Source organism: Columba livia, chromosome 1, assembly GCF_036013475.1.
Source record: "Columba livia isolate bColLiv1 breed racing homer chromosome 1, bColLiv1.pat.W.v2, whole genome shotgun sequence".
In the NCBI taxonomy this organism is placed as follows: domain Eukaryota; kingdom Metazoa; phylum Chordata; class Aves; order Columbiformes; family Columbidae; genus Columba; species Columba livia.
Window position 1 is genome coordinate 128,639,714 of NC_088602.1, and position 24,317 is coordinate 128,664,030.

General features: G+C 44.7%; 1 protein-coding gene across 2 annotated transcripts in view; it reads left to right on the top strand.

Annotated features, from left to right (window-relative positions):
- EPHA1 (EPH receptor A1) overlaps positions 1-22,896 on the top strand; it is a 48,003-nt gene extending 25,107 nt beyond the window's left edge. For both annotated transcript variants that reach the window (XM_021292625.2, XM_005506301.3), the window contains 16 exons: positions 2,438-2,713; positions 4,366-4,756; positions 10,576-10,731; positions 11,622-11,954; positions 13,199-13,323; positions 13,425-13,584; positions 16,126-16,222; positions 17,084-17,139; positions 17,409-17,531; positions 17,635-17,820; positions 18,261-18,322; positions 18,662-18,871; positions 19,528-19,677; positions 20,369-20,562; positions 20,874-21,029; positions 21,886-22,896. In XM_021292625.2, the coding sequence (XP_021148300.2) occupies positions 2,456-2,713; positions 4,366-4,756; positions 10,576-10,731; positions 11,622-11,954; positions 13,199-13,323; positions 13,425-13,584; positions 16,126-16,222; positions 17,084-17,139; positions 17,409-17,531; positions 17,635-17,820; positions 18,261-18,322; positions 18,662-18,871; positions 19,528-19,677; positions 20,369-20,562; positions 20,874-21,029; positions 21,886-21,964 (2,736 nt within the window). In that variant the 5' untranslated portion in view covers positions 2,438-2,455 and the 3' untranslated portion in view covers positions 21,965-22,896. The remainder of the gene's footprint in view (positions 1-2,437; positions 2,714-4,365; positions 4,757-10,575; positions 10,732-11,621; positions 11,955-13,198; positions 13,324-13,424; positions 13,585-16,125; positions 16,223-17,083; positions 17,140-17,408; positions 17,532-17,634; positions 17,821-18,260; positions 18,323-18,661; positions 18,872-19,527; positions 19,678-20,368; positions 20,563-20,873; positions 21,030-21,885) is intronic.
- The last annotated feature ends 1,421 nt before the right edge of the window (positions 22,897-24,317 follow it).

Genomic DNA, 24,317 nt, shown 5'->3' on the forward strand with positions numbered 1-24,317 from the left:
AGACAAACTGGAGAGCCAAGTAATTAATATTGATTGAGCCACACTTTACCACACGTTTATTAAGAACATTGCATTAAAAATCAGAAGCATACATTTTGACTTTGCAGCAGATTCTTTGAGGATGTGAGACAGTTGCCTAGCAACTTCTAGACTCATCACCCTTTCATTAAGTGTTGTATGTAACAGTTTTCCTTTACTACTTTGAATTTAAAAGCTTCACTGAATAATGAAAAGAAGTCACAAGCATATTTAACAATAGTTCTGTGTTGTTAGCATAAATAATATCCTCATTTTACTTCCTTTACCCATCAGCAGTAGAGTTTAGAAAAAACAAGTCTGACTCCCTTGTTATTTCTTTGCACTACACTGCATATGAAACTGTGTAATAGTCAGTGCTAAGCATCTTTGCCCTGAAGAGGTCTGTCTGAAAGAAGCTTGGCTGAACTGAGCTGAGAAATACAAGACTTAGCAGTTGGATTTTTTCCAGCAGTAGAATTTAAAGGACATTTTTCTGCTAGAGTTGTCACTATTGAAAATGAAACTCTGATCCTGTATCACTTGAGTTTTGAAAATTGTATATTCAAGACATGCAGCACAACGGCTCATGTCTTTTTGTGAGACATGCAAAAATCACTTTCTGATGACACTTGTCTGTGGTACTTCACTAGGATAAACTGCTAATGGAAACGTGTCAAACTCTTTGCCTTCAAATGCAATTATGCCTTTCCCATCAGCTTGGTGGAGGCAGACACACGCAGAAAAATGCTTCTAAAAGCCAGTCCTGAAACTGGCAGTTTCTTATGAAAGCTACTTTGCTCTTATTCTCCTTTCTAACTTATTTTTTTCTATTTCAATATACTTCAGGATGTGTTGTAAATTCAGTTCTGTAGGATTTTCAAGAAGATTTTCAATGAAACAGTGCAAGAGGTGGTAAAGTGATTGCCCCTTCTGATTGATCAATTGGGATTGACCAGTGTGCTTCTCTGTCTTGCAACCCTAATCCTTTGACCTCCATAAAGTGAAATAGGTGTAAATCCTGTGTGGTGCAGATACATGTCAGAGAGATCAGATTAAGAGGGTGGGGTAACACTGGAGATTAATTACATGGAGAAAAGGAAACAAGACAGGACACATAGATACCATCTGCAGAACTTCCTGAGAGGAGACTGCTAGTATGCACTTAGGTAAATGGCTGAAATCAGCCAGATACGAGCTTGTGCCATCAGTGGAGCGTGCTAGCTTAGAGAAAGCACTGGAAGCTTTCAGAGTGGGGCTGCATAGGAGGTATGCTCTAAGTCATGGAATAAAAGCAGAGCCTCCTTTGGCACACTGTGGGTCCATTTCTTGCATTCCACTAGCAGAATGAACTGGTTTGTGGATCAGAAGCTGGGAGACAGACTGCAGGGTTGTGCTGAGAGTACAGGAGGTGGTTGTGCTGGAGAATGGTGTGAATCTCATGCTAAGCCCCTGAGACTTGACAAGCCTAGAGACTGATGCCTTGTTTAAATTGCATCTTAATCTGAGGTGTGATTTAAAACCAAGACGCTTAAACTTGTTCCAATACCTATGTGGGCACTTTTTTCAATTTAATTAATTTGATTAAACAAAACCTTGCTTTCCAAGTTTTCAGTTCTCATGTGCGACTTATTCAAAAGTGGATATTCTTTGCATTTTGCATTATATCTGTGGTGGGGAAGCAAAAGTAGAACAACATAAAATTCAGCAAAAGCATATGTTAAAATACATACCAAATAATAATACAGATAGTATCACTGAGGTCATATAACAAGCTGGACTTATGTGCTTCTCTCAGCCACTATTTGCCTGGGGAAGAAGTAGAACCTAGTATGAAGTCAGGAAAATCAACTGAGTTTTAGTGTTAAATTAGGATTTGCAAAATATCACACTTAAAGAAGCATGAACTCCAAATTAATGAGTGCTTGATCTAACGCAGTCCTTCTGACATTGGCCTTCCCTTTGTGTCAGGCCACCTTTTCTCTCACCCCAAAGTGTTATGCATTATTTTCAGGGGCAGATAATATTCCTGATCTGGTATGTCATACCGTACACTTTAAATGTAAACGGTGGCAGAGAGAAGTGGACAATAAATGGGACTAATGTATTGTTTTCTCAATCTAAGATAAGGTGATGTATGAAAGAAATATATTTGAACCAAGGTAGAATGAAGGGAATATGCAAGTGTCCATCCACAGTGGTTCCATTCAATTTGGCATACATCAAGCTCTAATTACAGTATCTCTTTGCTCCTAATGTAAAGAGCTTGGGCTGACACGGAGGTCTAGACCAGATGCAGCTTTTGCTCAGTGTAAGAGACCTTTCAGCTAGCCAAGCTTCGAGCCCTGAACACTATATGGGAAGCAAAACTTGTTTCTCATGTCTGTCTAACGATGTGTGTTTTATTCTACCCTGGGAGCAGTGGAGTGAAGTGCAGCAGATGATAAATGGTACCCCAGTCTATATGTACCAGGACTGCAGTGTGCTTTCTGAAGGTGACACCGATCACTGGCTTCGCACCAACTGGATTTATCGGGGTGAGGCAGCCTCTCGCATTTATGTGGAGCTAAAGTTTACTGTGAGGGACTGCAAGAGCTTCAAAGGTGAAGTGGTGACCTGCAAAGAGACCTTCAATCTCTATTACATGGAATCTGAACAAGATGTCGGGATCCAGTTCCGCCGGCCGCTGTTCACCAAGGTCTGTAGTGCTGGAGGTGAAGAGTGAGTCATATCTTTCAGCTTAAACTAGTCATATCTTTCAGCTTAAATTAGGTGTGGCTTGCTGGCTGGGGGAGGCCAGAAGAACCAGTGTCTGGGGAGGGGCATGGATAGTAAGTGTTGTCCTTAGAATAAACTTTGCCCCCAGTGCCCTCTGTGATGCTCAGAGTAGTCTGCCACAGGAGGCACAGGAGTTTTTAAATGAGATGGGACTTTCATTCTGCACAACCACTAATTCAATTGGACATCTCGTAGGTAAGGATTCTAAAAGGTTGTAACAGTGCTCGATGGTCACACCAATTCTTAGGAATAGTAAAGCAGAGACTAAAGAAATTTGATTTTCCTTAGGTAATAGAGCAAGATTAGATCAAGTGAAGAACACAATCCAGTTCAGGTCTCTCTGCTCCTGATCATTTATGCTGATTGTTATGAGATATAGGTTCTTATTTTCTAAAACTTGAGGTGATGGCTTGCTATAATGAAATTCTCCCTTGTGTGAAAGCATTTATCACTGTTATATTTTAACTGCCATTTCCCCCAGCCTAGTGCCCTCTTGCCATGGAAACATTTGAATTGCAGAACAGGGAACCTCAGCTTTTTTGTAGAGGAAATTGTATAACCCAGTTCTGTTTTACAAAAAGCCACAGACCTACATTATTTTACTGCCCCTTCCTCTGCAATTTAAATGGCATGTCATGAAAACAAACAACAGTAAAGGCCACCACAGGCAAGGCAGGACTTTGGTAACTGCTCCCCCTCTCTCCCCAGTGTTCCTCAACCTCCCCTGCAGCCTACCACATGAGTGTGTGATACCTCCACAACTTCTAAACCTGTGTTATGATCCCACTGCCAGATGCTGCTGCTGTGCAGATACTTTTCATTAGCCACCCAACTACATGCGGCAGGTGGTTTCATGCAATAGGAAGGGGACTGCAGTGGAGAGGATCAGTTATCAGGATATCCCTCTGAGAAGAAAGGCTACCCCACCTGCAGTCCAGGTCTTCCCTGTCACATGATATCATGGAGGCCTTTCCTTGTTTGCCCAAGCATTAAAAGCATCTCTTACTTACTCTCATCCTTTGTTTGCTGAGGCAGTGAGAATATAAGAGCGTTGGAGCACCTTTCACCCAAGTATCTCCAGCGCTGAAATATGTTGAGCGCTGCATGAGAAGCACCTTGCAGTAGATGATCTGATCTGCATCAAGTACAGCCTAGAAACAGGTGGCTGTAATTCACTGGTCAATTTAAAAACATAACTAAGCAGTGTTGTGATTTAACTGCACACAATTTGCAAAGAACAAAAAAATATCACAGAAGAGAGATTTGCTCCTTTGGGGGCAGTTCCTGAAGACCTCTGAGATCAGGGACCCAGAACATAGGGTACTGTCTAAGACCAGTGAATGACTGAAAAGGAGTTGAAAGGAGATGGTGGAAAGAATGGACACAAGAAAAGATGTGGACCTCATTCTTAACACCTCTTCCAAGTGCAAAGAAAATGCACTGACATTAGAAGCACTTAACCATACAGCCTCTAAAAGGCCTTAGTGTAAAAGAAGTTTGAGAAGTATGGGTATCTCAGCTGCTGCTAGCTGCTCAGATGTTAAAGCTGTTGTCTTTTTCTCTTTCACTTAGCTCAACACTGTGGCAGCGGATCGAAGTTTCACAAGCAGAGACATTGAATCAGGCGCCATGCAGCTGAACACAGAAGTGTGCCCCATTGGAAAGCTGTCCCGCCGGGGATTCTACTTGGCTTTCCAGAACTCTGGAGCTTGTGTAGCAATGGTGTCTGTCCGAGTGTATTACAAAACTTGCCCAGAGGCAGTGCGAGGCCTGGCCCATTTTCCAGAGACGCTAGCAGGTTCAGAGGGGCTGACAGAAGTGCCTGGGGTCTGTGTGGAGTACGCGGCTGAAGAAGTGGGCTCTCCTCCCAGGATGCACTGCAGCACTGATGGGGAGTGGCTGGTACCGATGGGCCGATGCCTTTGTGCTGTGGGATTTGAGGAAGTCGATGGGAGCTGCGTAGGTGAGTATGCAGACACTGGCTGTAGGCCATGGGAGAGTTTCCAGGGAGCTGGAGATCAAAGCATCTGTAAGCATAAAGTGGGATCAGGGGATTTAGTGTGGGCTGCCTCTCTTTTGCCTGCCCTCTGTGCCCATCAGGTGTATCATATCTGTGCTCCCCTCCTTAGCTTCGCTTTTTCAACTGTGATTTTTCTCCTCATGTGTCAGTTGTAAGACTTGCACACACCTCTCCACTCCCTCTTGAGCTTCATCCAGGAACCTTCAGCTCTGAAGCTAGCTCCTGTGAGCTGTAACTGTGTGATTGACACTGACTCACTCAACAACCGGTTCCCAACCCATAAATGGCAGTCTTGTTCTCTCAGGGCAGACAGGTCAGACGCGTGGAACAGTGTATTTGTCCCATGAGTAGAAAGCTGAGAGGCTGGAGGGGTACAAGATCCTTCGCAGTGTCCCCTTCTACTTGGACTGGGAAGGCTCTTCTGCTAAGGGAAATCATGTAAAGCACACTGCACAGTACTGTCAGTGCCTGCCTTATTTCTCAGGAACAACTAAAAAACATTAATTCTGTCCTGGGGTGTTCTTCTTGTTCTCAAACTAAATCAAAACAATGACAAGCTAGCTATGAAAAATAAAGTTTTCTAACTGCATGAAGAAAAGAAACTCATTTTCAGTCAAACCAGCACACCAAGGCATATAGAAAAAGGAATCCACGCACTGTTCTCTGGGTCTCTGTCTCTGCTTTTCCCTGCCTTTGCTTCACTACAAGGATCTGGTGCCTCTATGAATAGCCACTGCTTGCTGCTCATTTTTCTTGGGGAGCTGGTGAAGGCTGAAGCACATGATCCTTGTCCTCCTCCAGCAATCCGCTCTCCTTACACAGCCCAGCCAGTTTTTCCACTTAGGTGCTACAGAGCTCTCTCCACCCGCCTGAAAGCACTCCCCTGGGAAGGGGCAGGGAAGCTGTCATGTCTCAACAAGCCCTGACTGCTATCACAGCACAGGTTCATTCAACATCTATGCTTTTATCCCACTCCACCCAATTACAGCTGCAGCCAGAAGTATCTTTTGTAGGATCAGTAGGAACTGGGGAGGTCTTCCAGCAGAGGAAGGGGAAGAACTTAGCAGGGGTAGGGAGAGGTACTTCATGTCCACAGCAGTGTCTTATTGGAGGATCAGAGGATGAAGGTGAATGCAAGTTGCCTGCTGGGAGATATCGTGGGGTCCTTTCCCTCAATAGAAAAGACCAGGCATTGTGCAAAGGACTAGGAACAATCCAGGTAAGGATAAAGACTTAAGTCACAGCTCCTACTTTGTCCTCAGAAGATGGAGTGACTTCTCCAAACATGCAAAGGGGCACAGCATGGAGGAAGACCTTCTGGCAGTGTTTTCTAGTTCTGAGCTTTGCCTAAAGTAGGAACCGAAAAAAGGAAAGCTGAACCCGTTCTTCATAGCAGTGAGGAGAAACAGAACTCTGTAACAGAACTCTGTTACAGAACAGGAGGCAACAGAATTCCAGAGGTCAAGGTTCCTAAATAGTTCACCTCAACCTCTTGGTGAATTCACAGCCATATAAAGCTTGCTGGGTAAATAATGGCTCAGCCATCCCATGATCCCAGAAAAAAATGTGCCTGCTGAAAGCATTACAGCCTCTCATAGCGTTGCAGACTTTGCTGCCGATAAACCCAGAACTCCATGATTAACTTCCCCAAGCATGTAGTTTATTGTGAACACAAAGGCTGGCTGTGCCCCTGCTCTGTGTTCTGGTTTGGCTGAGGCAGCTGGGGTTGTTTAGCCTTTTTGGAGGCTGAGAGGAGACCTTATCACTCTCTATAACTACCTGAAAGGAGGTTGTAGCATGGAGGGCATCAGTCTCTTCTCTCAAAGAACAAGTGATAGGACAAGAGGAAATGGCCTCAAGTTGCACCAGGGGAGGTTTAGATTGGGTATTAGAAAAACTTCTTCACAGGAAGGTTTGTCAGGTATTGGAACAGGCTCCCCAGGAAAAGTGGTGGAGTCACCATCCCTGGAAGTGTTTAAAAGATGTGCAGATGAGGTTCTTAGGAACATGGTTTAGTGCCAGGCTTAGGTTAATGGCTGGAATCTGATCTTGATCCCTTGTAACCAAAATGATTCTATGATACCCTGATGGACCCTGCAGGGTGGCAGGTGAGGCGAGCTCCCTGTCAGCTCACATCTGGCATCTGCAGGCTACCCACTGCTTGCTGGCAGACTCCCCATGAACACTTCTAGGAAAAAGGCATGAAGGGAGGGCCCCAGCCATCATCTCTGCCCTTTGGTGCCTGGCAAGCAGTCCTGAGCTGGCCCTTTCCTAGGCCTGCTTTTCCCATCATATCGCCCAGAGCCAAGTGCCCAAGGCCCAGGGAAACCAGGTTCCATGGGCCAGAGGGGCTGGGTGGGAGCTGAGACTGCTGGCCGTGCACCTCCCCCGCCGACTGTGCTCCTGGGGGAGCCGAGGACAGCTGCTTCTCTGCTTCTGCCCCGCGAGGCCAAGGCCTCCGGGGAAGGGAGGCAGGCAGCGGTGGGAGTCAGGTTCCCCGCCGGGCAGCCCCTCCTCACCCCTCCTGCGGCAGGCCCGGGCGTCAGCCCACAGCCGTCTGCTGGCCCTGCTCCCGCAGCCGCCGGGCGCTCTGAGGGAGGCTTCGCCCGCCTCCGCGCCGGGGCCGTTGCACCGAGGCACCGGCGGGCGCTGCCACCTCCCCACGCGGCGGGGCCCGCAGCTGCGGGGCGCCTCGCCGGTGCTGTGCAGCCATCTGCCGGCACGGCGGCTGCGTGGGCCCTGGTTGCTGCGGCGGGGAGTCCAAGGCGCCGGGCGCCGCCACCGCAACGCTTCTCGTGGTCAGGCTGCGGCCAGGATCTCCCCCGTCAGGAGCCGGGGCCGCTCCCTCGCGGGCCTCGGGCGCTCTCCCTGTCTGCGGGGCTGTGCTGTGCCCGCCGCTCCTAGGGCGCCGGTCGGGGCTGGCCTGGGCTTGTGCGGCCCGCCGGCCCTAGACGGGATGGCCTCATGCCCGCTGCCCGCGGGAGCTGCTCCCGCCCTGTGCCACATCCCTTCCAGCGAGCCCAGCCCAGGGACAGAGGCCGTGCTGCTGTCTGGGTCACACAGGCAGCTGAGTGCCTCCACTCCTGCCCGCACCGCCTGCCCGCACCTCCTGCACCTTTTTAGTTTACTGATCAAGACATGACCACTGGTGACATGGCCCACTATGGCCAGCTCGTGCCTGCCTGGTTACTGGGGTTTGTCCCTTTGCCCTGATGTCCCCCATGCATTTCCCTCCCTGCTCTCCCTCTCCCTGTCAGGTGAGTTGCCTCCCTGTGAGGCAGCTCACCTGCTTGCAGGGTCTCAGCACCACTGGTGGCTAGAGCAGCAACAGAGCTTTGGCCTGGAGGAACAGGCCTAACAACAGCTGGGTAAGGAAGCTGGTGAGGGACCTGGAGCACGAGTGTTATGAAGAGCAGCTGAGGGAACTGCGGCTGATTAGCCTGGAGAAATGAGGCTGAGGGGAGACCTTATTGCTGTCTACAACTACCTGAAAGGAGGTTGTAGCATGGCGGGTGTTGGTCTCTTCTCCCAAGCAGCAAGTGATAGGATGCAAGGAAATGGCCTCAAGTTGTGCCAGGAGAGGTTTAGATTGGATATTAGGAAAAAATTCTTCATGGAAAGGGTTGTCGGCTGCCCAGGAAAGTTGTTGAGTCACCATCTCTAGAGGTGTTTAAGAGATGTATAGAGGAGGTTCTTAGGGATATGGTTTAGTGCCAGTGTTAGATTAACTGTTGTACTTGATGATCGTGAGGGTCTCTTCCAACCTAAATGATTTTTTGATTCTAACAGAGGCTCTCTTGGGGTCAGAGCTAACTGTTCTTGCAAAGGTCACCAAACCCACATTTCCCTAACTTACCTGCTGATTGTCTTAGCCAAATAATAAGAGGGTGTGTATGTCGCTCCATATTTATGGCAGGTAGTATCATCTAGGGAACATCAGAACCTCTGTGTTATATAAGTCTCTGGCCCTGCACCTTGTGTGCTTTTCATGCTGCTGGCAAAACTCTCCTGACCAAAACTGATCCAGTGTCAGGAATTTTGAAATGTTATTCTGGAGCAAAGTGGCAGAAGGCCAAAGCTTTTGTCTTCACTCCAGCATGTAGAAGTGTTCTCAGTTGTTAGCAGCCTAGAGATCAAAGTATTTTTTCTTTTTGCTTATTTCTCAAGGAGGATTTGATCTCTAATATAGATGGAATCTCTTTGGGCTGGTGACAAGCAATGCCTGAGCCTTAATTCTTTCAGCAGCCTTTGCTCTCCTTGTCCGCATAGTTGTGTGATTGTAGCTCAGAATGACAGACTTCCCTGAGTGGTTCTGTTATTTACCCATATCAGAAAGTGCTGGTTGCTCCTACTTGTGATTATTTTTCCTTTCTGTGCTCTTTAGGCTTCACTGCTGCAACTCCTTTTGGCCCGTGTACTGTCGCAATATCCCAAAATGGTTGTGTGATGGTATTACTATGCAACTGGTGGGCCAGTTGCCATCATCCAGTATTAGTGGAACAGCTTGCCGGCCATCCCAGGGCAAGAAGGGGGACCAGTAGGAATGAGATGAAACCACTTCTCTGGTGACAATCTAGAGAGAGATCTCAATGTACACTGAGGATAATGACTCTTCCTGAGACTGATGGTGAGGCGTCTTGCTTGGCCTTTGTTAGAGGAAAGTTTTTTAGGTCCCCTCAGTTGTCCTTCTGTGTTGCATGGTAGGAATGGCTAGATTTTTTTTTGTCTTCTTGATATAGGATCATTTCCTATGCTATGCTCTACCACAGTAAGACATTTGTTTCAGGATCCTGAGCAGATGGCTCTCTCCTTTGGGATCTCTTGAGGGAGTACAGGGGAGATTGTTGCTTTTACAGTGCAGTATGAAAAGGGCCATTCCCTCGATGCTCAAGTTAAATGCAAGGTGGTAGCTGTGGCAGAAAATCAGTGTATGCATTCCTCAACCATCTGATTAGTGGTAGGTTGTTTGTTTCTTTAGTTTAAGAACATTTCATACATTCATTTAACACAGGTAAGTAAACCATTGAATTCACATGTTACTTCAACCTCCCTCACTAATATTCTCCTTGCTACACACCTATAGCGGTGAAGCATTGACCTTGAGATAAATGTTAGACAGACCAGTGCTTCTGTAGATCAAGTAATGCAGCAAAAACAGAGTGTCAGATGTTATACTTAGAGAAAGATGTGGCTGCTTATTTTTGTAGCACTGGTAATAGAAAGCACATGGCACCTATTCTCTTGCAGTCTGTCTTGGCTCCATAGCCAGTTACACTCACTGCTGCTAGGCAAACTGATAGTTATCTAGATATTCCCCAGGGCCCTGCTAGGTGGTGCTCTAGTACAACACTTGAAGTCAGAAAAGCCCAGTGGCTATCCCGTATGACGTCAGCAAGCAGAGGGGTCTGAGGACTACAAGGACTTGGAGCTATTATTTAGAGCTCTTACTAATGGTGTGGAAAGCTTGAAGGGCAAGGTGGGGAGCAGTCTGAGTTTATGTTGAAAGAAGCCTCTGAGGTTGACCAGCAAATGAGTTCCCCTTTCTTCAGATCATAACATTGATCTTACCTTGAGTTTGCGTCTCATCTCTATCTGCTCTGAGAAAATGATTGATTGGTCTAGGTGACCTCCAGGGGTCTATTCCAACCTAAATATTTCTGGGATCTAAGAAAATGGAAGAAAAGCAAGCAGATAAAGAAGAGGAACAAAACCGGCAAGTGGTTTCTTGTTGATCTTATGTCGACTTGTTTGTCTTTTCACAGCCTGCCAGCGAGGATTCTACCGTCACTCGCTGGAGACTAAACACTGCCTGAAATGCCCCCCCAACAGCCTGTCCAACGAGTCAGGGGCTACGTCTTGTTCCTGCAATGCAGGCTTCTACCGAGCACCTTCGGAGGGCCAGAATATTGCTTGCACCCGTGAGTTGCAGATAGAAAGAACATTATCTATAGAGACTGAAGGATGAACTTATTGAGATCAGCCCTACAGAGAAGAACTTAGGGATACTGGTCAGCTAAAAATTAGACATGAGCTGGCCGTGTCCGCTTGCAGCTCAGAAGGCAAATAGTAACCTGGGCTGCATAAAAAGCAGTGTGGCCAGCAGGTCAAGGGAGATTATTTTCTCCCTCTGCTCTGCTCTGGTGAGACCTCACTTGGGGTACTGTGTTCAGCTCTGGGGTCCCCAGTACAAAAGAGACATGGACCTGTTAAATGGACCACAAAAATGATCAGAGGGCTGGAACACCTCTCCTAATGAAGAAAGGCTAAAAGAGTTGGGGTTCTTCAGCCCGGAGGAGGCTTCGGGGAGATCATATTGCAGCCTTTCAATATTTAAAGGGGGAATGTAAGAAAGATGGAGGGCCTATAGTGACAGGACAAGGGTTTGTCCTCTTTCAAACTGAAAGAAGGTGGATTTAGATGGGACATACAGAAGGAATTTTTTACAGTGGGGGTGGTGAGATACTGGAGCAGGTTGCTCAGAGAAGCTTTGGATGCCCTGTGTTTGGAAGTGTTCAAGGTCAGGCTGGACAGGTCTTTGACCAAATTATTGAAAGGTGTTCCTGCCAATGGCAGGGGAGGCGGACTAGATCATCTTTAAAGGATCCTTCCAACCCAAACCATTCTGTGATTCTATGAACAAGGAGATGGGAGGAAAAAATAATGTTAGGAAATGGGGATGAGAGATCAGAGAGGTAGAGGCTGGGGGTGACAGAGGGTTCCATTCAAAATGCATCAGCAGAATGAAAACTGCCACAGTATTTTGAGTATTAGCAGCTGGATCTAATACTTTCTTTCATGCTTCTTGTAGGCCCCCCCTCTGCTCCCCGCAATGTCAGCTTCTCCCTTACTGGCACGCAGCTGAGTCTGTGGTGGCAGCCACCCAGTGACCACGGTGGGCGAAAGGATCTGACTTACAGAGTCTTCTGTCAGCGCTGCCATTTCCTGTCTTGTGAGCCGTGTGAGGCTGGTGTGGTGTTCTCTCCCAGTGCTTCTGGTCTCACTAAACCTGCTGTGGATGTGGACGGCTTAGAAGCTTACACCAACTACACATTTGCTGTGGAAGCCCATAATGGTGTCTCAGAAATGGGACCTGCTCCACAGAGAACTGCTCCGGCTGTCTGGGTCGCAGTTGGACATGCAGGTTAGCAGAAGCAGAGAGAAGTTTTTCCTGCTCATCAGGAAAAGGAAGAGGAATCTCTGTGAATGTTTAAGCTTTCTCCATCTTCTCCTTCTGTCCACATTTGCTGGTATGGTATGATAAGGACTCTAAGGTACTTCTGCCTCTGGCATGTAAAGTCCATCAGTCATATTCCCTGCAAGTCAGAGCAGCAGTAACCATTACCCACCAAGAGCTATGAATCCACTAAGAACTTTACAGAAGTGAGGAGGATAAAGCCCTCCCTGTCATACAGTAGTGTAATTCAGCCTAGGTATTGTTACCTGTGTGACAAGGAAGAACAGGGACTGTGGCATGAAATATTTCCCATGACTTAGATATTGCAAAAATCTGCCCCAACACAACAGAAACCCTGCTGTAACTGAAAAAAAAAAAAAAAAAGCAAGCTTTGAAAATGTGGATAAATGAGGATGTTTGAAACAAAGCAATTCTTGACACATTCCTGTAGCTTAGTTTCAAGCTGTCTAGTTTGGCTGTCCTGTGAATACTTTCCAGAGTGCTATGAAACGTGGTTATGCATGTGACATCACAGTGCTCAACAGCCGTTGGTGTTTTCCCCAAGTTCTGATTTAGTGACAAAACATGACTTTTCTTCCTAATGCTATGCAAGGGCAGCACAATTCTGAGCTAGAAAAGCAGAGCCACTTTTGGCTCACCTCATCACTTCCTGGTGATGATGGAGGACAAGGAGAGAACTAGTCTGGATGCTTCAGTCCTTGCAGGCTGTTAAGAATTACCTTTTTTTTTTTCATGAACAGCAATGCATTTTTAGTCAGCAGAGAGCTTCTGAGCACTGAATTGCACTGTACCCTTATGAAATGGAGCTACATTCATAAATCACATAGGATAGTTGTGTTACTGCTGCAGTAAGACTGTAAAAATCCTAACATTTTCATTTCAGATTGAACACTTCCTGTACAATGTTGGATTATATGTAATTTCTTGGAACACTGATTTTGTTTTAAGTGTCAAAGAAAGTTACCCACTGTTGGGGTAGAAGTATACTGTTCACAGAGAACAATTAATTACAACCAAAGACCTCATTTCCCTTTTACCACAGAAGAGAATGATGAGAGAGCAGCAGTGGCAATGAGAGTCAGCTCCAGTTGCATGGTGTGACCAGAGAAGGAAAGCTTCTAATGCAGAGAGTGCCTGGTTTACATTATGTTTGTGTTTATTCCTGATGTTCTCTGTTCTCTGCCCTGAAGCTCCAGTGACAGTATCCCAGTTTGTCCTGACACAAAGAGATGACAGTAGTCTTTCTGTTTCTTGGCTTGCCCCACGGCAGCGCAGCCGAACCTCAGTGGAGTATGAGGTCATGTTCTTTGAGAAGGTGAGGACTGCTTTATTTGTTCTTTCCCCTTTCACCCAAAGGAGTGGAAATGTCCTCTGTTCAACATGTATTTATTACTTGACCCTGTTTGATCTCTGCAGGGAGAGGAGGCACGTTACACAGTGAAGCATCTTCTTGAACCCAATGTCACTCTGAGAGACCTGCAGCCAGACACAGCCTACCTGCTTCGTGTGAGATCCATCACGCCCCTTGGACCTGGGCCCTACTCCCCGGAGCAGGAATTTCGCACTCTTCCACCAGGTAAACAACCACCACTGGTATCTCATTTGGGAAAAACTTACTTCTCCATCAGATTTTATATTCATATGGCAGATGGATCTCTTTTTGTCTTCTGCTAGCTGTAAGGCACTAACACCACACTCCTGAGTTCCTTGTCACCAGGGCTAAGCCTGTTACTTTATAAAAACGTAGAACATTTATGAAAATGTACATTATAAAAACATTTGTAAAAACATATATAAAAACATAGGCATTTATCCTGTTTATTTGCTGTCATATAAAATCCACTTGTACTTTCCCATTCAGAACTGATCAGTCTCAGGTTTGTGTGTTGTACTGGCAGATCACTTAACCAGCTCTTCATCTAGACGTTTTCATTCTGGCTAATATTTCTAAGTTTGAATGTTAGCAAAATTATTACAGTATGCCTCCTTTTGTGTGAAAGTTACTAGTGAAAAGGAGAACACAAAGGACCTCACCACTGCTTATTTCCAGCTTTATAATTTCTGCTGTATGTAGTCCAGCCCCTGAATGTAACTCTGCCCAAAAAGATGGTATGTGCTGCTGAAAAAAGTTCTCCACCAAAGCACAAAGTACAGAAGGCTAAGCTATTGAGGCCACAAGAAGACCTTTCTCCTATATCAAAGAACACCTCATACAGGCCTCACATCCAATCTCCTCTTTCACTGGGTTACCCAGAGACTTGCCCTTTATCAAAAGCTATGTATGGAGTTTGCTCTCTCTTTATTCCACACATTCACAGATCCTCCTATTGACACTATGGATAATTTTAGAAGCACGTGAGTTGAAATTATGTCTTTGAAAGGCTAGTTATATTGTAGTGAAATAAGGTCATGGAAGAAACCAAATGCATACTTTAATGTAACTAAGAAGTTAACTGTGTAAAAGCTAATAAGGAGTGTGATACCATGATTGGAATATAATTTAAAGATTGGGCTTTTGGTTTTGGCACCAGCAGCTTTTGGTAAAATTTTCATGAAGTCGCAGTGCCAAATGATGATAGCATAAGTGATTATTAACCAATTTAATAACATACCTTAAATGGTTTTAATTATAAAAGGACATGTTAGAAAATATTTTCATCAAGATTATGATTTTTTGAAAAATAAAAGTTGAACACCTTATCATGCCAAGACGAAAGTATTTTGAATATGAAAGGGATTTAAAAGAAGTACCAGCAAGGTTTCATTTGATGGGAGTTCTTTGATAATACTAGATTTGTTTAGCTGTACTGGTTTAGGAATATTAGTGGAACAAGATTTGCAGGGAAATGAAGTTTTTTAAAATCTCAGTTTGAGAATTTAGATCCCTTAATTTCCTGCAGAAGCGCTATGTACCTAAAAGCTTGTCCATTTTATTAGTAAAAGGTATTACCTTACCTTCCAAATCTTGCCTTTTTGGTTTCAATAACAAAGAACATCAGTTCTGCCTCTTGATTTCTACTTAACTAGGTTGGTGATTTTAATAATTTTAGTGGGATGTATAAGCATCAAATTGAGCAAGAATAACAAGTGCTAGTTAGGCTTTATGGATGCTGACTGTTGGACTGGATGTTAGGAAACACTGCCAGATGCAGTTGTCTGTGTCACACAAGCTGTTCCTTGCTTTAAAATCTGCCCATTTATTGAAACAATTTCTTTAGGAATTTTCTTCCTCTGGATGTTTTCCTAAATCTCGTTAGGGAAAAATATTTAAAAATGTAGATTCTCATTAGATATGGATATGAACACTTTTCATTAATGTATTTTGAAGTTTTTTAAGTAGTTTTTTAAGTTATGGGAAATAAGATTTAAAAACATACTTCACCAACAGAAGTAATTTAGCATTTCCTCTCTTGAATTCAAATATACTGTATGAAAATGGATAGCTTTAGCTTGAGAATCTAAATGGAAGAAGACAACTTGTGTTATATGAATGCTATCTGAACGCTATCCAATCACAAAAAGAAACCACCTGATGCTTAGTTTTGAGAAAACAGGAATATGATGTTAGACTGCAAGTTCCTAAGTCGGTACTTGCTTGTTTCAAAAGTCCTAAGCAGACAGTGGCTTCTGTCAAGGCACTAAGGACCAAGCCCAGATATTGATGGAAGGGGAGGCAAATCAATTTCATAAACAAGAAGAGAGTTTAGTTTGACTGCTAGGGAAAACAATGTCTTTGCTGTGCTATAGTCTAAATCAGCTACTGAGCAGGAAGAAGGGTCTGATCCAAAAGAACAGTTTGAGAGGAGTGAGAGGCAAGGACCAGCTGTTCTTCATTTTTGAAAGTGTCTTTGAATTTATGTAGGAAATCAGGCATAGGGATAAATTACTCAACTAGAAGACCAAGACTGTCAATAAGAGTCAACCAGATACCCCTCAGAAGGTGCTCCATGCACATGAATAACAGTATGATAGAACTCAAATCTGGTGGCTCTGCCGCCTGGAAGACAAATGGCCATAGCTTACCTAATACCACTGTCTGGTAGATGCTGGTTGCTACGTTGCAGACAAATAGTTCTCGGTCTGATAAATTATATAGCCTTTCTCTTTGTTTCTGCAGACACAGGAGCTTTGTCTGGTGGAATCATAGTCTCTATTATTTTCGGAGTTCTGTTATTTATTGGGCTGCTTCTGGGACTTTTCATCTTTCACCGAAAGTAAGTGTTGATTTTTGGTATTGAAACAGATACAGATGTAGGAATAGCTGAGCTATGGGAGCTTGAGAAATGGAGGGAGGCCCTGATTTCTCACAAGATATTGGGTAGGTAGAGGTTAGTTAGAGAAGAAAGAGTAAGATCAGTGTGCTGTGGCAAGGTGGAATGAGTCTCAGTAAGTAATTTTGATTAGCAGGATTGGAGGGATTGATATGTCTGTAAGATAATGATGGCTACTGAGAACAGAAGAAAATGTGGTGATTTCTCAGTTTTGTTATAATCCAGCACTATCATACTGTTATCATGACAGATGAATAAAAATATTGTTATGGTACAATCCCCCTCTGGCAGGGGGATTGGACTAGATGATCTTTCAAGGTCCCTTCCAATCCCTAAAATTCTCTGATTTCTATAGCTACTGATCAATTAAGAAGGCAATACATGTTTCCAGTCATTTCAAGCCATTCTCCATATACTTTAGTGGTCCTCTACCCAGATACAAAATGCTACTTCCTTTCTAAATGTTTGTAAGGCTGCTATTGTTTGGTTTTAAGAAGATCAAGTATTGTACTGAAAGTGTGCAGAAAACATAAAATAAATAGAAATTCATCTGGAATTCAGCAAGCAGAAGGATGAATGAAACTACCCACATGAAAACAAAGCTCCATTTCTAAATGTAAATGAAGCATCACATTTTCTTGCTAGCTGTTCCCTACCAAGTAGGTGCAAGCATCTGATTCTACTTTGCTCTCTGCTACCCTGAACTCTGTCTCTGACCAACCAGGGCAGGCACCCTGGAAGTCTATGCTTTCTCTTTCCTATCTGCTGACCATTTTATTTTCACAACTGCTTCTTATGTTCTAGAAAGGCTCGTCGGAGACAAGCACGGCCAGATTACAATACTTCAGGCTTTGATCGAGGTGAGCTTCAAAGGGGCAGTAGAACCAGGGAGAAGCCTGGAATAGGTTGGAAGGAATGAAAAAATAGGGTAGTTTCAGACTGGCATGTGTTTTCTGATGTAATTTGCCTCTTCCCATAAGAGCTCAAGTCTTCAATGTATGTTTGGTACATTTGTTTGCTGCCATTGTCCGAATCCCATGTATTCCCCTCTGCTTCTGTAGCTTTGCCCTAAAAAGCTTGTCAAAAGAACGGACAGGTTAATTTGCTCTCACATTTCGCTTTACCATAGAGAAGGTCTGGTTGAAGCCCTACGTAGATCTGCAACCATATGATGACCCCAGCAGAGGTGTACTGGAATTCACGAAGGAACTGGATGTCTCTTGTGTCACTATGGAGAATGTGATTGGAGAGGGTGAGTTACTTGTTGCTCTCCACATGTTTCAGTTCCTGCACACTCTTATTTTCTTGCCTATTCTTGAGTTCATCTGTGACGTTTCGCCTCTGGTTGTTCTCAGGGGAGTTTGGGGAGGTCTATCGTGGGTCACTCCGGCTCCCCGGAAAAGAACGTATTGTGGTTGCCATCAAGACCCTGAAGTCGACATATTCAGACTCGCAGTGGTGGAACTTTCTGCGCGAGGCAACAATTATGGGGCAATTCAATCACCCGAACATCGTGCGTCTGGAAGGAGTTGTCACCAAAAGTAAGAATGTGTGGGAGGGAGTCCTGGAATAAGAGCAGAAACAGGCACATCTCTTGGGCCTTTCTTAGGGAGGATGCTGTCAGAGAGGCTATGCTGGGAGAAGACAGGCATTGTCATGTTAGTCTGTGGCAGAGAATGAGGAAGGAAGGAGAGGTACGGATTTCCAAGAGAATCATGAGGTAGTGTTAGGAGAGGTCTTCTTGATTTGGTGAGTGGATGAGAAGTTGGGATAGTGTAAGGGATGCTGTAAAATTATTTGTGTGACACAAGGAGGGATACAAAATCATCGGGGGAGATTTAAGGAGAAGGGTCAGCCAGCTGTGCCAGTGGAGTGGGAATGCTGGCTGGGTTTGGATATGGTTCTCTGTGTTGGGGCAATGCATTGAAAAGCAAGAGTAGGAGAATTGCAAAAAGGCTGACACCTTTTTGTCTTCCGCAAGGGAGGCCAATGATGATCATCACTGAGTATATGGAGAATGGAGCACTGGATACCTTCCTCCGGGTGAGAGACTCCAATCTGTAATAGGCTTGTGTACTGCTGGAACTTGCACTTACTTTCTGCTCGCTAACATTTCCAGTCTCAGCAGCTGAAGCTTGATGCCATACAGTTTGCTCAGTGTCCAGAGTGCTGTCTTTGGTAGTTGAAGTGCAGGTGGCTATTGCATGACTCTAGAGACCACCACCAGTCCCTTACTGAGAACCTGTTGGGTCCTTTGGGCTGCAGCATTGCATTTTTGCTCATTCACCACTGCCCACATTTGCAAGTTGATAAGGCCAGTAACTAGAAGCCAAGCAGATTGGTGTCACTTGACCAGGATCTTCTCTCACTTCTTCCATGCAGGAGAATGAGGAAAAATTTAGCCCTATGCAGCTTGTGAGCATGCTGCACGGAATAGCCTCTGGCATGACTTACCTTTCAGAACACAACTATGTGCACCGGGATCTGGCTGCTCGCAACATCCTGGTAACACGCAGTCTTCAATGCAAAGTGTCTGACTTTGGTCTCTCCCGAATATTGGAGAATGATACAGAGGGAACTTATGAAACCAAGGTAATGCAAAACAATCTCCCAGTCTTGTAAATGAACTGTAGTCTCAGGGATTCTGCCAGATAAGAATGGCAGAATCTTCACAATAGGAAACACCAGGCTGGGGGAAGATTTGGATGGAAAAAGTCTGAGGAAAACCCATAGTAAAACTGCAAGTCACAGTGTGGATGATTCAGAAGGTGGTACTTTTCTGTCTGGAGTCCTTGTTGATTTTGTTTGCTAAGAGATTCAGAGGGATTGTGGTTTTGAAATGAGAAGCAAAATAAGAGGTCTAATCTTTTTGACTCAGTTAACTAAATCTAGCTTTGAAGATAGCCATGCTATGATCAGTGGTTTAGAGTAGAGACATCTACAGGTCCCTTTCAATGAAAGTTCCAGTGATTGCCTGGTGTCATTCTAAATAGGGCTGTGACTGGTGTCAGGCTCTTTCTCCCACAGCAGTAGTCTTGTGTAGCATTCAACTGAACAGAGAGCTTAAACTCATTCAGTTTCCAAGAATGTTTCTGTTTTTTTGAGAAATTTCCCCATGTGTGGCCATGTGTCACTTCAAGTGAAGAGGGCTGTCTTTGAACCACTTTGTAAGCTTCTTGCATGGAAGCACTAGAGAAATACAACTCAATGATACATGCTGGATACTCTGTATCTCTGCTCTTTCACAGGGTGGTAAGATTCCCATCCGATGGACAGCACCAGAGGCCATTGCTCATCGGATTTTTACCTCAACCAGTGATGTCTGGAGCTTTGGAATTGTTATGTGGGAGGTGCTGTCATTTGGTGACAAACCATATGGGGACATGAGCAATCAAGAGGTAACAGACACTGAGCTCGAGTGCTGATTTAAAAAAAAAACAAGGCATGTAGGCCTAACACTTATATGTCTCCCTCAGACTATAGTCTTGATATTCTTTGAACATGTAACTACTATGTCTCCCTCCCTGCTAAAAATTAATGCAATCAAGACAAGGATAGTAAGTGTTCAGGCCTCTGAACCATGTTCAAGTGTCAACAGCAATGAGCCAAAAATGAGACTGGTTAAATAATCCATGGCCTTTGGGCCTGGAGATGTTCTCTTTCGGTTTCTTTCTTCCCTTCCTCTGGCTCTGGAGTGTTATATCTGGTCTCATTCTAGGTTCAGCACACCTGTGAGATTATCACATGCTGTTGAAATTATTCCTCAGAGTCTGGTTCCCCTTTTCCCACTGGGCCTATGCCAGGATCATTTGGTCCTCACTTCTCATGAACACGTGCCATGAATGGCAAATGGAAGCTAAGCTAGTAAAGGATTGATAGTATATGCGTATGCCACTTTTTTATATGCCTTAGGCATCCTGCACCTTTGCTTTGCTGCCCAAACCCTACTTCATACATGTGCAATCTGCTTCTGCACCCTCCCTGACTGCACACTGTGCAAAATGGTGACCTGCCCACTCCCAGCTCCATAGAGGTCTCCGGCTCCTCTTTTGCATTCTTTGCTCTTGTTTCTCCTTGTTCTCTGTGCAGGTGATGAAACGGTTAGAGGAGGGGTACCGGCTGCCCCCACCTGTGGACTGCCCATCTATCCTCTATGAGCTCATGAAGAGCTGTTGGTCACATGATCGGACGAGGAGGCCTCATTTTCAGGAAATCCGGGCACAACTACAACATTTCATCTCAAGTCCCCAGCTCCTCCGGCCCATTGCAGACTTTGATCCCAGGTAAGCAGGCTGCCACTGGAAGAGCAGAGGGTAACTGGAAGATTTTCACCTCCCTGTCTCCAGCAGGAGAGGTGGTGTTCACAATGCAGGCTGCCAAGAGGCACCTTGGATGCTTGATCTGCAGAAGATAACGGCCATCTCTCCTGGTGACAGAGGGCATAGTCATTGGCCTGGGCAGTCTGACTTCACTGTGTAGGGAGCAGATAAGTTGGCCTAGCCCTGGCAGAGGGTGCTTGCCCTTTAGGTACGGTCTCATAGTACTGGCCATTTAAAGTAGTTACCTGGCTAATGAGGGTTTTGTCTGTCTTTAGGGTAACACTCCGGCTCCCCAGCTGCAGTGGATCTGATGGTATCCCCTATCGATCTATCCCTGAGTGGCTGGAATCCATTCGCATGAAGCGCTACATCTCCAACTTTCGCACTGCTGGCTTGGACACCATGGAGTCCATTCTGGAGCTCACTGCTGAGTAAGGGCAGGCTAAGCTCCCACAAGGCACCAAGGCTGTGCTACCAATAGCTGTGTCTGTCCCTGTGCTATCTGAACAGGCACCTCATATTTACTGGGAAGGCTTCTCCTTACCCATCTCTAGATAGTTAAATGGAAGTTGACTGGCTTCTTGCCCTAAAAGGGAAGAATCAGCCCAGAACTGGGATGAGCCCAAACTGTGAGAGTAATTCCCTGACTATCCATGCCTGAGGCTCTTCAGGGGCCTGAGCTGCTCTGAACTCATACCAGACACAAAAAGCAAGAGGAAAGAATGGATGGCAGACAGTTCTCTAACCTTACCATCTCCACATCCTTGTAGGATTTTATGAGATAATTTTCTTGCCTTGAACTCCACATGGGCTAGTGATATTCCCCCTACATCAGCCAAACACTGTTCTATCATAGAGCAAAGTCCTTCTGGGTTCCTTGGATGGACAGATGTTTTACCAATACAGCCGTGTTCGATAGTAGGGTTGGGGATGTATAGCCAGCTCCAACCAGGTCAGTTACATAAAATAAATGAGCAGGCACAGTGCAGTGACAGACCTGCTAAAGGGTTGAGACATGTCCCATATCACAAGCTTACATGTACACAATCTTGATTTAATGGTAGCACAGGCCTAGTCACGAGGTGAGAGAAGCCAGTTCACTGTATGGGCAGAGGTAGCCAGGGAAGGGCAGGAACATCTAAAAGTTTCTTCTCTCTAGAGAAAAGGTAGGCATAGGAAAAGAAGCTTTCTGATCTAATGCTTGATAACTGTTTCTGCCTTTACCCACATCCCAGTCCCTGAGGAACAAGAACAGCAATTCATTTTTTCTTTTCTGATTTCCTTCAGGGACTTGAAACAAATGGGAGTGTCACTTCCAGGTCACCAGAAGAGGATCCTGTGTAGCATCCAAGGCTTTAAGGAATGATCAGTCATTGCTCCCTTAAGCTTACTAAATGCCCATTTGTTCCAGATATCACTTGGAATAATTCCTATGGCAATTCCTTCCAAATGAGTGACTGGGACAAGCAAAGCAAAACAATTAGAACTGAAAAGGCTCGTGAGGCAACACCACCTGCTCTCATTTCTGTTCTTCCTGCCTGAGCTCTACAGCAGCTATCAGTAACGTTTCAAAGCACTGGTCTTAGAAACTGTTCTCAGCCCTGTTTTTTGTAGTCTTTTCTGTGCAGCACTAAGTAATCCCTGTGGTCCACATACTGGAGTTTCAGACCCTCGGTATATCACATGGAAACATAAGGATAGATACAAAGCAGGTTTGGGGCAGTGGATAATGATTAGAGATGAGAGTTCAGATAGACTGTGACATTCAGAGAACATGCACAAGGACACAGACATGCAGGGACTGGACCCATTCACTCCCTGGCATATATCCCTTCTCACTTAAGCAGCCTTCTGTCTTCCTTATTTTACAACAGGAACAAACCATTCAGTCTTTCACAAGGCTATAAGGGATATATTTTTAAATTCAGCTATTCTTGCCTTAAACACCTTTCTCATGGTGTACTTCTTTATTTGGAGGAGAAGCTGCTGTAACTTGTGTGATCACATAACCTCAGTGTGTTGCTGTTTTGCGCATGCACACTTTAGTAGGAAGACATACATCTCTCCAAGCTGCTTAATACCTTTTTCCATGGCCAGAAAACCCTTTAGATACTAATTTTCCGTTGCCCCTTTTAAAAAGAGATAATAGTCTTGTTTGGCTAGATATGGTACTTGTAACAGAAAAATGTGTAGGTGGTCTGTCTTATTCCTTCTCTATGGAGGAAATGTTACTATTTATAAGAGCTCGAGACAGTTATAGACTGTAAATAATATTTTGTAAATAAACCTGTGACAGAGCAGGCTGTGTTGGAGTTATTTGATTTATTTCAAATATGATTGGTACCTTGAACATAGTTCCAGCAAGGGTCCTTTCATCTGTGTTTAGTTGTTTCAGCCAATGGTCTTTGTCCATTTAACTGCAGATTTAATATGGAAATGCAGTTGAATTAGGATTAGAAGTATTAGAAGTTACTGCTGTAGTTTGATGAAATACATGTGAGTTGTACTTCCTTCTCCTGCAAAACAGACTGTCTAGGTGAAAAAAAAAAATCTCACTCTGATGTTCTTAAGATTTTCTCCTATCTGGGAAGAGTAGTCGCCTCAAGATTTATTTTTCAGTGCCTGAGCTAAGTCCAGGTTGGTGAAGAAGGTGAGTGCTAGCCATTCAGCAATCCATCACTTGCTGTAGATAGCTATCAGTGTTTCCATAATTGTATAATGCTCCAAATTCTTAAGGCTATAAATTAACACTGCTGTTCCTGGGAAGGTCTTGTTTAACCCTAAATGACAGAAGAGTTAAGGAGCAGAGATCTGAAGAACTGCAACTTAAAGGAAGAAGATGTGTGTCTTTCAACATGAGAAGCAGCAGAGTATACACAAGGAACCATGGTATATGTGTATCTCAGCTACTCAGGTCACTGCAACTACAGTACGCCTGACAAGATGGGCTCTTACTGTGTCTGGTTAGTGTATCAGTAAGTTGAGTCCTAGTAACAGATGTCTTTAACATGAAGTGTAGATAATAAATAATGTTGCTAGATGGCAGATATCCACAGCTGGTGGATAAGTCCCAATGAGGCTGACACAAGATTATGAGCTTGTGTCACACATATGTAAACTTTAGCCTATCATTGCAGATGATTGATAGAAAATTGGGAGTGGTTGATACATCAGATAGTTGTGCTGCCATTCAGAGGGACCTTGATAGATGGGAGAAATGGGAGGAGACGAGACTCATTAAGTTGAAAAGCAGGAAATACAGAGGCCTGGAAATGGGAAGGAATAGCCCCATGCAGCAGTACATGCTGGGTGATGACTGACTGGAAAGCAGCTTTGCAGAAAAGGACTTGCAGGTAGGTCATAGTGAACAGCAAGTTTCACTTAAGCCAGTAATGTGCTGTTGTATCAAAGAAGGCCAACAGTATCTGGGCTGTATTAGCAATGCATCACCAGTAGCTGGCAGGAGATGATTCTTCCCCTCTACTCAGCATTGGTCAGACGTCTGAAGCATTGTGTCCAGTTTTGGGCTCCACAGTACAAAGGAGGACATGGACTTACAGGAGCAAGTCCAGTAAAGGGCCACTATGATTCTGAAAGGATTAGAGCATCTGACATATGAGGCAAGGCTGAGAGAACTGGAATTGTTCACCCTCAAGCTGAGAAGGTTTGTGTGGCTCTTATCATTGTGTGTAAACACCTGATGGGAGGGAGTGGAGAGC